The 15020-nt window shown below is 45.2% G+C and overlaps 1 protein-coding gene across 1 annotated transcript; it reads left to right on the plus strand.

Moving 5' to 3' along the window:
- The first annotated feature begins 6692 nt into the window (after positions 1-6692).
- On the plus strand, positions 6693-13252 carry LOC120860551 (purine nucleoside phosphorylase). Its single transcript, XM_040236366.1, has 6 exons — positions 6693-6840; positions 8715-8884; positions 11121-11224; positions 11427-11602; positions 11694-11884; positions 12616-13252. The coding sequence occupies exons 1-6, from the start codon at positions 6785-6787 to the stop codon at positions 12831-12833; spliced, it is 915 nt and encodes a 304-aa protein (XP_040092300.1). The 5' UTR covers positions 6693-6784; the 3' UTR covers positions 12834-13252.
- The last annotated feature ends 1768 nt before the right edge of the window (positions 13253-15020 follow it).

A 15020-nucleotide genomic window follows, 5' to 3' on the forward strand; every position in this document is an offset into this window, starting at 1 on the left:
TCTGCATATCTGAAGTTATTGCTATTTCTTCAGGCAATCTTGATTCCAGCTTGCATTTCATCCAGCCCAGTATTTCATATGATGTACTCTGCATAGAAGTTAAATAAACAGGGTGAAAATATATAGCCTTGATGTACACCTTTCCCAAGTTTGAACCAGTCTGTTGTTCCATGTCTGGTTCTAACTGTTGCTTCTTCATCCGCATACAGGTTTCTGATAAGGTGGTCTGGCATTCCCCTCTCTTCAAGAATATTCCTCAATTTGCTGTGATCCACACAGTCAAAGGCTTTAGTGTAGTCAATGAAGCAGAAGTAGATGCTTTTCTGGAATTCTCTTGCTTTTTCTACGATCCAATGGATGTCGGCAATTTGATCTCTGATTCCTTTGCCTTTACTAAATCCAGTTTGTGCATCTGGAAGTTCTCAGTTCACATATTGTTGAAGTTTGACTTGAAGGATTTTGAGAATTACCTTGCTAGCATGTGAAATGAGTGCAATCGTGGGGTAATTTGAACATTCTTTGGCATTGCCCTTCTTTGGGATTAGAATGGAAACTGAGCTTTTCCAGTCTTATGGCCACTGCTGAGTTTCCCAAATTTGCTGGCATATTGAGCGCAGCACTTTCACAGCATCATCTTTTAGGATTTGAAATAGCTCAGCTAGAATTCCATCCCCTTTACTAACTTTGTTAATAGTGATGCTTCCTAAGGCCCACTTGACTTTGCAGTCCACCATATCTGGCTCTAGGTGAGTGACCACACCGTCATGTTTATCTGGGTCATTAAGATCTGTTTTGTATAGTTCTTCTGTGTATTCTTACTACCTCTTCTTATCTTCTTCTTCTTTTAGGTCCATACCTTCTCTGTTGTTTATTGTGCCCATCTTTGCATGAAATGTTCCCCTGTTATCTCTAATTTTCTATGTGCTCTGCATAGAAGTTAAATAAGCAGGATGAAAATATGCACCCTTGACGTACATAGAAGAGACCTCTGGCCTTTCCCATTCTATTGTTTTCCTCTGTTTCTTTGCATCATTCACTTAAGAAGGCTTTCTTATCTCTCCTTGCTATTCTTTGGAACTCTGCATTCAGATAAGTATATCTTTCCTTTTCTCCTTTGCCTTTCGCTTCTCTTCACTTCTCAGCTGTCTGTAAGGCCTCCTCAGACAACCATTTTGCCTTGTTGTATTTCCTTTTTGGGTATGGTTTTGATCACTGCCTCCTGTACAATGTTACAAACCTCTGTCCATAGTTCTTCAGCTACTCGTTCTATCAGATCTAATCCCTTGAATCTGTCACTTCCACTGTATAATCGTAAGGGATTTGATCTAGGCGAGACCTGAATGGCCTAACGATTTCCCCTACTTTCTTCAATTTAAGCCTGGAGTTTCCAACAGGGAGCTCATGATCTGAGTCACAGTCAGCTCCAGGTCTTGTTTTTGCTGACTGTTTAGAGCTTCTCCATTTTGAGCTGCAAATAAAATCAGATTTTGCTATTGACCCTCTGGTCTGTCCACGTGTGGAGCCTTTCTTGTGCTGCAGGAAGAGTGTATGCTATAGCCGGTGCATTCTCTTGTCAAAACTCTGTTAGCCTTTGTCCTGCTTCATTTTGTACTCCAAAGCCAAACTTGCCCATTACTCCAGGTATCTTTTGACTTCCTACTTGTGCATTCTAATCCCCTTTGATGAAGTTCAGTTCAGTTGCTCAGTCGTGTCCAACTCTTTGCGACCCCATGAATTGCAGCACGCCAGGCCTCCCTGTCCATCACCAACTCCCGGAGTTCACTCAGACTCACATCCATCGAGTCAGTGATGCCATCTAGCCATCTCATCCTCTGTTGTCCCCTTCTCCTGCCCCCAATCCCTCCCACCATCAGAGTCTTTTCCAATGAGTCAACTCTTCGCATGAGGTGGCCAAAGTACTGGAGCTTCAGCTTTAGCATCATTCCTTCCAAAGAAATCCAAGGGCTGATCTCCTTTAGAATGGACTGGTTGGATCTCCTTGCAGTCCAAGGGACTCTCAAGAGTCTTCCCCAACACCACAGTTCAAAAGCATCAATTCTTCGGTGCTCAGTCTTCTTCATAGTCCAACTCTCACATCCATATACATGACCACAGGATAAACCATAGCCTTGACTAGACGGACCTTAGTCGGCAAAGCAACGTCTCTGGTTTTGAATATGCTATCTAGGTTGGTCATAACTTTTCTTCCAAGGAGTAAGCGTTTTTTAATTTCATGGCTACAATTACCATCTGCAGTGATTTTGGAGCCCCCAAAACTAAACTCTGACGCTGTTTTCACTGTTTCCCCATCTATTTCCCATGAAGTGATGGGACTGGATATCATGATCTTCTTTTTCTGAATGTTGAGCTTTAGGCCAACTTTTTCACTCTCCACTTTCACTTTCATCAAGAGGCTTTTTAGTTCCTCTTCACTTTCTGCCATAAGGGTGGTGTCATCTGCATATCTGAGGTTATTGATATTTCTTCAGGCAATCTGGATTCCAGCCTGTGTTTCTTCCAGTCCAGTGTTTCTCATGATGTACTCTGCATATAAGTTAAATAAGCAGGGTGACAATAAACTGCCTTGACGTACCCCTTTTCCTATTTGGAACCAATCTGTTGTTCCATGTCCAGTTCTGACTGCTGCTTCCTGACCTACACACAGATTTCTCAAGAGGCAGGTCAGGTGGTCTGGTATTCCCGTCTCTTTCAGAATTTTCCACAGTTTATTGTGATCCACACAGTCAATGGCTTTGGCATAGTCAATAAAGCAGAAATAGATGTTTTTCTGGAACTCTCTTGCTTTTTCCATGATCCAGCGGATGTTGACAATTTGATCTCTGGTTCCTCTGCCTTTTCTAAAACTAGCTTGAACATCTGGAAGTTCATGGTTCACGTATCGCTGAAGCCTGTCTTGGAGAATTTTGAGCATTACTTTACTACCATGTGAGATGAGTGAAATTGTGTGGTAGTTTGAGCATTCTTTGGCATTGCCTTTCTTTAGAATTGCAATGAAAACTGACCTTTTCCAGCCACTGCTGAGTTTTGCAAATTTCCTGACATATTGAGTGCAGCACTTTCACAGCATCATCTTTCAGGATTTGAAACAGCTCAACTGAAATTCCATCACCTCCACTAGCTTTGTGCGTAGCGATGCTTTCTAAGGCCCACTTGACTTCACATTCCAGGATGTCTGGCTCTAGATTAGTGGTCACATCATCATCATTATCTGGGTCGTGAAGCTCTTTTTTGTACTATTCTGTGTATTCTTGCCACCTCTTCTTAATATCTTCTGCTTCTGTTAGGTCCAGACCATTTCTGTCTTTTATCAAGCCCATCTTTGCATGAAATGTTCCCTTGGTATCTCTAATTTTCTTGAAGAGTTCTCTAGTCTTTCCCATTCTGTTGTTTTCCTCTATTTCTTTGCATTGATCGCTGCAGAAGGCTTTGTTATCTCTTCTTGCTATTCTCTGGAACTCTGCATTCAGATGCTTATATCTTTCCTTTTCTCCTTTGCTTTTTGCCTCTCTTCTTTTCACAGCGATTTGTAAGGCCTCCTCAAACAGCCATTTTGCTTTTTTGCATTTCTTTTCCATACAGATGGTCTTGATCCCTGTCTTCTGTACAATGTCACGAACCTCGTTCCATAATTCATCAGGCACTCTATCTATCAGATCTAGGCCCTTAAATCTACTTTTCATTTCCACTGTATAATCATAAGGGATTTGATTTAGGTCATACCTGAATAGTCTAGCGGTTTTCCCTATTTTCTTCAATTTCAGTCTGAATTTGGTAATAAGGAGTTCATGATCTGAGCCACAGTCAGCTCCTGGTCTTGTTCTTGTTCACTGTATAGAGCTTCTCCATCTTTGGCTGCAGAGAATATAATCAATCTGATTTCGGTGTTGACCATCTGGTGATGTCCATGTGTAGAGTCTTCTCTTGTGTTGTTGGAAGAGGGTGTTTGCTATGACCAGTGCATTTTCTTGGCAAAACTCTATTAATCTTTGCCCTGCTTCATTCCATATTCCAAGGCCAAATTTGCCTGTTACTCCAGGTGTTTCTTGACTTCCGACACTTGCATTCCAGTCCCCTATAATGAAAAGGACATCTTTTTTGGGTGTTAGTTCTAAAAGGCCTTGTAGGTCTTCATAAAACCGTTCAACTTCAGCTTCTTCAGCATTACTGGTTGGGGCATAGACTTGGATAACTGTGATATTGAATGGTTTGCCTTGGAGATGAACAGAGATCATTCTGTTGTTTTTGAGATTGCATCCATGTACTGCATTTCAGACTCTTTTGTTGACCATGATGGCTACTCCATTTCTTCTGAGGGATTCCTGCCCGCAGTCGTAGATATAATGGTCATCTGAGTTAAATTCATTCATTCCAGTCCATTTTAGTTCGCTGATTCCTAGAATGTCGATGTTCACTCTTGCCATCTCTTGTTTGACCACTTCTAATTTGCCTTGATTCATGGGCCTGACATTCCAGGTTCCTATGCAATATTGCTCTTTACAGCATTGGACCTTGCTTCTATCACCAGTCACATCCACAGCTGGGTATTGTTTTTGCTTTGGCTCCATCCCTTCATTCTTTCTGGAGTTATTTCTCCACTGATCTCCAGTAGCATATTCAGCACCTACTGACCTGGGGAGTTCCTCTTTCAGTATCCTATCATTTTGCCTTTTCATACTGTTCATGGGGTTCTCAAGGCAAGAATACTGAAGTGGATTGCCATTCCCTTTTCCAGTGGACCACATTCTGTCAGATCTCTCCACCATGACCCGCCTGTCTTGGGTTGCCCCGTGGCCATGGCTTGGTTTCATTGAGTTAGACAAGGCTGTGGTCCTAGTGTGATTAGATTGACTAATTTTCTGTGAGTATGGTTTCAGTGTGTCTGCCCACCTACCATCTTACCTACCTATGATGAAAAAGACATCTTTTTTTGGTGTTAGTTCTAAAAGGTCTTGTAGGTTTTCATAGAACCAGTCAACATCAGCTTCTTCAACATTAGTGGCCGGGACATAGACTTGGATTACTGTGATATTGAATGGTTTGCCTTGGAAACAAACTGAGCCCCTTCTCATCATGTTGAGATTGCACCCAAATATTGCATTTCAGACTCTTTTGTTGACTATGAGGGCTACTTCGTTTCTTCTAAGACAGTCCTGCCCACAGTAGTTGGTCTTCCGAATTAAATTCATCCATTCCCATTCATTTCAGTTCACTGATTCCTAAAAGGTTAACGCTCACTCTTGCCATCTCCTATTTGACCACTTCCAATTTACCTTGATTCATGGACCCAACATTCCAGGTTCGGCTTTGGCTCAGCCTCTTCATTCTTTCTGGAGCTATTTCTCCTCTCTTCTCCAGCAGCCTATTGTACACCTACCAATCTGGGGGCTTCATCTTTCAGTGTCTTACCTTTTTGTCCTTTCATACTATTCATGGGGTTTGCAAGGCAAGAACGCTGAAGTGGCTTGCCATTCCCTTCTCCAATGGGCCACATTTTGTCAAAACGTTCTACCTTGACTCATCTGTCTTGGGTGGCCCTACACTGCCTGGCTTATAGTTTCACTGAGTTACAGAAGGCTGTGAGCCATGTGATCATTTTGGTTATGGTTTTCATTCTGACTACCCTCTTGATGGATGAGGATAAAAGGCTTGTGCAAGCTTCCTGATGGGAGGGACTGGCTGTGGGGAAAACTGAGTCTTGCTCTGAAGGGCAAGGCCATGCTCAATAAATCTTGAATCCAATTTTCTGCTGATGGGTGGGGCTCTGCTCCCTCCTTGTAATTTGGCCTGAAGCAGCCTAGAGTCTCTCTGGTAGGGCTATATGTTTTTCCAAATCCTATAACCTCCAGGTCAGCCTATTGCTAGTGAAATTTGCTCAGTCTTGTTCTACTCTTTGTGACCTATCAGATAACCATGACGGTGTGGTCAGTCACCGAGAGCCAGAGATGGTGGCCTGCGAAGTCAAGCGGGCCTGAGGAATATCCCTAGCTGGGGAGTTCATCTTTCAGGGTCACATGTTCACGGGGTTCCCAAGTGAAGAATACGGAAGTGGTTTGCCATTCTCTTCTCCAGTGCATGGACTATACAGTCCACGGAATTCTCCAGACCAGAATACTGGAGTGGGTAGCTGTTCCCTTCTCAGGGGCTCTTCCCACTCAGAGAGCAGCACCCAGGTCTCGCACTGCAGGCGGATTCTTTACCATCTGAGTCACCAGGGAAGTAGAATGGACCCTTTTTCCTTTGTTCAGGGAGGAACTCAGAGAGAGGCTACTTAATTGTATTCCGAGTTTGCAGGATCTACGATTTAAATTTTTCTGTTTTCAAATCTCTCATGATGTGCTGTGGACACAGTCAGGAATGGGGTTGCAGACAGGTGGTTAGAGGCTCTCCTCCCGGACTTCTAGCTCTCTTCCCGCACAGGCTTCCGAGCTGGAAACCCGACGTGCTGTAAGGACTGGGTGCAGAGGCACAACACTGGATGCTCCCACCTCCCTCCGCCCCGTCTTCCCTTCCCCTTTCTCCTAAGGTAAAGTGCAGCTGGAGAAAGATACTGCGGGTGGAATGAACTCAGATTAGATTTACAGCCTTGCCGGGGGCTATTGAGTCGGGGCGGGTCTCCATGGAGACAAGGCCGGCTGCGTACTCGCTTGCCATTGGCTGGGGACTCTGACGCTGGGGATATAATGAGCCAGCGCGGTGCAAACACTGTGCTAACTGTGTGGATAACACTCGGTGACTGAAGCCGGCTGAGCTCAGCGGAGCAGATATGAACGGAGAAGGGCTAACTCATCGAGACGGCGTCTTCGGGACCTTGGAGAATGGGTAAGGCGGGGACCAGGCCCACGGGATCCAGGAGGCCCCTGGGGAGAGGAAATGGCTGTCTTCGAGCCCTGAAACACAGCACTCTGGGTCTCGAGAGGGCCAAGAGAGGGAACGAGTGCCCCGGAGATGCAGATATGCCTGGCTTGGAGCCCGGTATCAGGGGCAAGGCAGCAGAGCGGTGGTGCGGCCGGCCCCGGCAGGGGCGCGCGCGGGAATCGAGCAGGGTGGCGCCGCCAGAGCAGGAAGCGGACAGGCTAGTAAACCGTGGACTACTCCTTAAAGGAGCCGGTGTGTGCGTGCGTGCGCTGGGCCACGCACTTACTGAAGTGAGTATAGAGAGAGCGTGCTCCTCCACCCACGTATCGGGGAAGAGGTCTTCTGAACCCACGTGCTCGTCACAGATTCGGATTCGAGTGTGTAGGGAAAGCCGCGAGGTACTTTTGGTGCCCGTATCTAGAGTTCGTCCTTCCGAGGAGAGAGTACTCCTCGTCCCTGGCGAACACTTCTCTTCCCTCCAAGTTGGAGGTCCAGTTAAGTTGCGGATGGCCTCTCCAAGAAAACGAAATTCTTACTCATGAAACTGAACAACAGATCCTTCCCATTCCCTGCCACCTCTCCTCAGCCTTACCCTCCCACCCCGCACTCTCTCGCGCCCTTGCCTTTGAAAACCTTTATTTCTGCTTTTGTCCTTGAAATCCCTACCCAGCATTAGGGATCACAGTGGCTTTAGGGTGCCCAGGGATTCGGGGCGTTCTTGGGATATTGATGGCTAATGAGGAAGTCCTGTAAGCTGTGGCTCCGATGTGCGTGATGGGGCTTCACAATTATTTTCCTTTCATTTGCACCTTTTGGGGATGATATTTGATTCATTTTTACCATCTCACTGCTTCTCTCATCTCCATCTTCCTTTGACCCCAGTTCTGTTGCCCCCACCCTGTCCCTCCTTGCCCAGCTACTTGCCTGAGGGTAGCCCAGTGTATGGTAGAGTCATCTGGTTTCCAAGGCAGTACTTTTGAAAAAAAGAAAAAGGTTTCCTCTGGAGGTTTGGTTGGTTAGTTGTGTTCAGCTCTGTCACACCTCAGTCTCCCCACCTCCATTCTTGTTTTGTCCAGATAGGAATGAGAGAATTGGACTAGAATTGTGAGAAAAATTCTCAGTTGATTGTTGGGGATTCTGGTTATGTCTTTAGGTCTCTGAAAGGCAAAGGACCTTGGATCTTGATGAAGAGAAGGAAAGATGGGAGAAGGCAGGGAGGAAAAATACAGGCAGGGGGAAGAGTTGTTTAAAAAAAAAAAGGTTCAAGATCTGTGGACCCGTACCATGATTTTATGGACTCAAAGGTCTTTGGAGCTTGTTAGCAAGTTTTTAATTCATTTTCAAACAGAGCTTATACAGTAGGTGAGGCCAATCACATTCCCTTGCTTTACCCTAGAGGAAAGAATTTGAAGCACAAGTTAACTTGCTTAAAAAGACAAAATTGGGACTAGAATCCAGATAGAGTTCTGCTTCCCTCTAGGCCAGAATTATGAAACCTGGTTTTCGGATGAAAATTACCTGAGGCACTTTAGTAAGAAGTAGAGAATCTGGGGCCTCTCCCCAGAATGATCAGTCTGTAGAGGTGGGCTCCAGAGTCTATAGTGTTCACAAACTGCTGCTGAGAAACTTAACAGTCAGTTCTCCCCCAGCCCTTGACAAGCAGAACTTGTCCTGGATTTGCTTCTTTGTGCAGTAGCTTGTTCTAGCTCTTTGGCCAACTTCTGTATCCCCTGTCATCTTGGTACCCCTGCCAACCTTTCTACACTGAAGGTTATTATTTTATGATACCCTTGGGTTGGGAGTGAATCTCACCTTGGTTTTCCATTTCTTCCCCCTAGATTTACATATGAAGATTATCAAGACACTGCAAAATGGCTTTTGTCTCACACCAAACACCGACCTCAAGTGGCAGTGATCTGTGGTTCTGGGTTAGGAGGTCTGATTAACAGATTAACTCAAGCCCAGACCTTTGACTACAGTGAAATACCAAACTTTCCCCAAAGTACAGGTACTGGCAACGGGAAGAGGGGCTGAGACTGAGGGATACTGATGGGATTGTGATGGGAGGGCAGTGCTTCAGTGCCTGATCCTGGGCATCCTCTGTAGCATTTGCAGAGCAACAACTGTTGTGAGAGAGAGAAAATACCCATCAAGAATCAGAATGACTTTAGAAAGCGATTCCTCCAGTAGAAACGTTTTAACAGACAGCATGTGTGTGTCACTGGCACTGTATGATGACATATTTCCTGTGCCTAATGACTCAGTTCCTTAGAGCTTTACAACACTTCCCCTAGACATCCTTTCCCCCCACACACCGTGGTCACCACATCCTCAGACACCTCACTCATTTCTTTCAGTCTGCATCCTACATGGAAAAAGAAGTGCCTGTGACCTCCCGGGACAAAGTCAGCTCCCCACCCCCACCCCACACCGCCACCCTCACCCTATCCTGTGTGTTCCTACCATTCTCAATCTCCCCAGCTCTAGTTCCAGTCCTAGAATAAGGCACACACTGGTACATACCAACAAATGAACACACTGACTGCCGTGTTCTTGCAGACAAATACCCAGGTAATATATGAAAACATAAGACTTGGTTCACACTGACCTTCGCTGGGGGTGGGGAAAGCCCCCATATGCACAGTGGAGCTCTGAGGGATCTGAGAGTGTTTCCAGCATCTCAATAGCAGCCAGAAGCTCCAAGGCCAGACTTCCCTGGAAGTCCAGTGGCTAACACTCCCCAGTTCACTGCAGGGACTGGGTTCCATCCCTGATTGAAGGAGTTTCTCATGCCAAGGGTGAGGCTTAGAGGAGGGTCAGGTGAGAAATGGCCAAGTTTACTTGGCCAAGGACAAGGGTAGTTTATTTGATTTAATTATTAATTTCTCAGGGCTAACTTCTGTTGGTTTATTATTAATTTTTCAGAGTGTGCCTTCCTTCCTCTTTTCCCTGGAAAGTTAAGACTTTTTTTTTTTTTTTTTGAGAGTTAAGACTTTTAACAGATATTTTTCATTCCCTTTGGAACAAGACTAGGAGACCAGATCAGGGAGTGGCAATGGGGTTAGAGAACGAAATAGTATGGAGAAGGGAGTGCAAAGTTTTCTAAGGGAGATAGCAGTGACTGGCTCCATCTGCCACTCTACCCAGGGACAAGGGCACTTCACTCAGTGGATTAATCCTTTTAAACTTTCTCAATTTGTTTTTTATACTCTTTTTGGGTTTTCCTAACTGTATCACCTCTGCACTATTACAGGTAACTTTTTTATATGCTCCTCAATCTCTGAGTACCCCCTGAACTCTCCCTCTTTGTTTTGGTTGTTCTCCCAGACCATTCATTCCCTTTAGAAATGGTAGATGAGAGAAATAGTAATAATTGTTACTATGTCTGTGTGAGGAGTTATCTTTGCAGTCCCATGCCCCTACCTGTCACATACAGGGCATGTATTCCCACAGGACTATCTTGTGAGTCACAGAAAAGACTTGTATGGGTCCAATGTCGGCCCCTTTCCTTGTTCAGAGCCTTTTTAGGAAGCTAGGCTATACCATGAGCTTCCTTTCATGACTCAGGAAGCATATAGCTTAGTTATGGTCATAAGAATATGCCTTTTGAGAGTTTTGAAAATTTTGGAAAAGAGGTCTGTGATTACAACACTCACTGCATTCATTATTACCCACTTACTCTGTTTTTACCCACTATTCTATTACCCAATTTCTTTTATTCTCTTGCCTTATGACTTCCTCATTCTTTTAAAGTTTCTTTAAGAAGTAACTGGTGTATATTCACATTGAACATCTTTGCCCCCATCACCCTAATCTCAGAGTGTACTTGTATCTAAGTTTATGATTACTTTCTGTCTCCCCCACCCGTGGCTTCCCTGGTGGTTCAGTAGTAAAGAATCCACCTGCAGTACAGGAGACCCTGGTTCAGTCCCTAAGTTGGGAAGATCCCCTGGAGAAGGGAATGGAAACCTACTCCAGTATTATTCTTGCCTAGAGAGTCCCATGGACAGAGGAGCCTGGTGGGCTACAGTCCACAGGGTCACAAAGAGCTGGACACGACTGAAGCGACTGAGCACACCTCCACCAGACTTAAACTTTCTGAGAGTGGAGAGGATGATGTTTTCTATTGGTTAATTATACCCTCACATGTTGAACACAGTGAGTCGGGCCATAATAGGTGCTCAGGGGATATGTGTTGTATGAAAGCATCATTCCATGCATTTCCTTCTCTTTCCTGTATACAGTTCCAGGTCATGCTGGTCGACTGGTATTTGGGATCTTGAATGGCAGAGCCTGTGTGATGATGCAGGGCAGGTTCCACATGTATGAAGGCTACCCGCTCTGGAAGGTAAAACAGAGGCACAAGCCTGACTGGGTCTGGAAGAAGGGACATAGACCTCTCTCCTATTTTACTACCTAGCTGCTTAGGCAAGGTAGATTTTTGGTCCCCACCTTTCTCTTCTTTCATGATGTATGGCATATTTATCTGCTTGGGTGTATTGGTAAAATTTTAAAGAAAACTCTCTGATGTTTTATCTTTCCCTTCTAAGGTGACATTCCCAGTGAGGGTTTTCCGGCTTCTGGGTGTGGAGACCCTAGTGGTCACCAATGCGGCTGGAGGGCTCAACCCCAACTTTGAGGTTGGCGATATCATGCTGATCCGTGATCACATCAACCTACCTGGTTTCAGTGGTGAGAACCCTCTCAGAGGGCCCAATGATGAAAGGTATCTCTCCGGCTTCTTTTTGTTGAGATGGGTCAGCTTGGGAGAGCTCGCTGTATTCCATTAATCTGAGACAATGCAACCTGTGCTCTAGGTTTGGAGTTCGTTTCCCTGCCATGTCTGATGCCTACGACCGGGATATGAGGCAGAAAGCTCACAGTACCTGGAAACAAATGGGGGAGCAGAGAGAGTTACAGGAAGGCACCTATGTGATGGTGGCGGGCCCCAGTTTTGAAACTGTGGCAGAGTGTCTCCTGCTGCAGAAGCTAGGGGCGGATGCTGTTGGTGAGAAGGGGAACTTGGCTGGTGGCTTCTTAATTTGGGGGGACTTTTTTGTTTTGTCTTTTTTTTTTTTCTGGCTGCTCTGCAGGGCATGTGGGATCTTAGTTCCCCAGTCGGGGATTGAATCTGCAGTCCCTGCTTTGGAAGTACAGAGTCTTAAACACTGGATTGCCAGGGAACTCCCTTGACTTGGAGGCTTGAAGAGAGGATCCTGGTAAAATAGGTTGGAAAAGAGTACAAGATTGTAGCTTTAGATGATACACCGAAGGAGGGGGCTGCTTTAAGGGAAGATTGAATTAACTGACTTTGAAGGTGATTGGGAAGTTTGCACTGTAGCCTCCACCCACCACCCAGCACCGAGGACTTTAACCAGTGTAATGCTAATGTGAGAACTGTCCATTGTGTGATAACTGTTTTTGATTATTTTCATAAATATCATAGGCACCTTCTATACCTCTGGCTGGAAAATAGAATTGCAACATTAGAATTGACTTAAAAATGGTCACACGCAGAGATAGAAATAAAGCATTACGATGGTGATATTATAAGAAATGTGTAGAGCCCCCTGAAGCCCAACTTTTTAGATAATACAGAACAACCTAAGCTTGACACTAAATTAGCTGCTTCTTTGGATGTTTTCTTAGTGTCGAATTGTCAACGAGGTGGTGAATGGAGGTGAGGCTAAGGGTCATTTGGGGATTCTGACAATTGGTTTCCCTCTTTCTTCACATCAGGCATGAGCACGGTGCCAGAAGTTATAGTCGCAAGACACTGTGGACTTCGAGTCTTTGGCTTCTCACTCATCACAAACAAGGTCATCTTGGATTATGAGAGCCAGGGGAAGGCCAATCACCAGGAAGTACTAGAGGCCGGGAGGCAAGCTGCTCAGAGATTGGAGCAGTTTGTCTCCATTCTTATGGCTAGCATTCCACTGTCCCGGCACGCCAGTTAACCAGCCCCGGCGTGGGTTGGCCTCTCCATTATGGGATCCGAGGAGCTGCTACGTACTTCAGCCCTTGCTGGAGTCACATGCCTCTGCCTTAGTTGGTGGCAGAAAGGAGGGTCACCTTCCCTGCTTCTCCCACCAGACCTTACTGCTGCTGAGCCCTCTTCTGGTCAGTTTGTCATCTCAAAATGATTTCCACTCCTATTCCTCTTCAAGAACTGGAGCCCAAGCCCCAGCACACATCCAAGGATTTGGTTTGGGGCCCTCGAACTCAGACAGTAACTGTTACTGGCTTAAGATGGTCCTCTCACATTCCTAGGGGCTCAGTTCTGCCTCAGAGCACTGGAGACCATATAGGGAACAGCCCATTCCGTTTGGATTTTTATGCTATTGTATTTTGAGAATAAAGAGAAAGATGAAATAAATTTCTTCATTTTTATGTAGTTTGGGATAAGGTTGGGATATGGACTGAGAGTGGCCTGAAACCAATCATGAGACCACATTTTGTTTGCCTCTGTTGCTTCTCAGACAGCAAAGAACTGAGATGAGGTGGTATGTGAATTCAGGGTAGGGTGAAGCAAAGGCAAAGAGGTGAAAGTGAGAGGACATGCTAGAAGATATGGAAAGGCTAACTTCTGGCACATGATGGCTACTTCCCTCGGATCAGTCTTCCTCTGCCCCTTTGCTTTCTGGTAGTTTCTGTCTGCTCGTGAGTATCTGAATTAGTTCACTGATCTCAGCTTGTGTTCCATAGTTGCCACTTCCTTGTTAAGTCCTAGTTGTATTTCCTATTGATTTCCTTCAGTTCCCTCACCCAAACGTCTGCCATAATTATATGGCAGCCATACACTCCTTCACTCCATTCTCACAGTGCAATGGCAAATACCCTTTTCTCTGCTGCTTGCCATGCCACTGCTGATGAGAGTGCTGCCAGCCCTTCCGAGGCTGACTCATACCCTGGCCTCTTCTGTTGGAGCACCCCCTATGTTCCTATTGCTTTCTTCCTGGGCATTAGCCTTTTCACTCTGCTCGATCAGAACCTCTCTGTGACATAAGCCCAGGCTTGACTCGTTGGCTCTCTGAACTCTTTGTGCTTATCAGTTTGCATTCAGCTGACTGGCATGTTTGAAAGATATACTACTCCCACCTCCTCAGGCCTGTTGGCCTTTTGATAGAGGGTAGAGCTGAGTGAGCCTCCAAGAGTGGTAACATTTCAATTAGTAGTAGTATAATGTTGAAGAGAAATTTTGGCAGGAAACCTTTCCAGAACTCTTATAAATAATCCTTTGTTTGGTAACTGACCTACTTAGCTGAACCCAACACAAAAAGCATCCTGGAGGGGCACTATGACTACTCCTTTCATCCATTCTTCTTTTCATCAAGTTAGTGAACACTTGTTTAACACTGAGCTAAGAGAATGTTAAGTTCAGAATATAAAAATGGTCTTTTCCTCTCACGGGCCTTACACTTCCCTACAGACACTTTGTTGTTCAGTCTCCAAGTGGTGTCCGACTCTGCAGCCCCATGGACTGCAGCACACCAAGCTTCCCTGTCCTTCACTGTCTCCTGGAGTTTGCTCAAACTCATGTCCGTTGAGTCAGTGATGCCGTCCAACCAACCCATCCTCTGCTGCCCACTTCTTTTGCCTTCCATCTTTCCCAGCATCAGGGTCTTTTCCACTGAATCAGCTTTTCACATCAGGTAGCCAAAATATTGGAGCTTCATCTTCAGTATCAGTCCTTCCAATGGATACTCAGGATTGATTTACATTGGGATTGACTGGTTTGATCTTGCAGTCCAAGACACTCTCAAGAGTATTCTCCAGCAACACAATTCGAAAGCATCAATTCTTTGGTACTCAGTCTTCCTTATGGTCCAACTCTCACATCCTTACATGACTACTGGAAAAACAAGTAGTCTTTGACTATATGGACCTTTGACTAACTTTGACTAGACCTTTTGTCAGCAAAGTGATGTCTCTGCTTTTTAATATGCTGTCTAGGTTTGTCATAGCTTTTCTTCCAAAGAGCAGGCATCTTTTAATTTCATGGCTGCACTCACTGGCTGCAGGGATTTTGGAGCCCAAGAAAATAGTCTGTCACTGTTTCCATTGGTTCCCCATCCAGTGATGGGAAGTGATGGGACATCTGCATATCTGAAGTTATTGCTATTTCTTCAGGCAATCTTGATTCC

This window comes from Oryx dammah, unplaced genomic scaffold (assembly GCF_014754425.2).
Source record: "Oryx dammah isolate SB20612 unplaced genomic scaffold, SCBI_Odam_1.1 HiC_scaffold_11085, whole genome shotgun sequence".
Taxonomy (NCBI): Eukaryota; Metazoa; Chordata; class Mammalia; order Artiodactyla; family Bovidae; genus Oryx; species Oryx dammah.

Excerpts from the sequence above, each read along its gene's own strand:
- LOC120860551 (XM_040236366.1), top strand. The coding sequence starts at position 6,785 with ATGAACGGAGAAGGGCTAACTCATCGAGACGGCGTCTTCGGGACCTTG. Across the intron at positions 11,603-11,693 it reads AGAGGGCCCAATGATGAAAG|GTTTGGAGTTCGTTTCCCTG; the intron begins GTATCTCTCCGG and ends CCTGTGCTCTAG. Across the intron at positions 11,885-12,615 it reads GCTAGGGGCGGATGCTGTTG|GCATGAGCACGGTGCCAGAA; the intron begins GTGAGAAGGGGA and ends TCTTCACATCAG.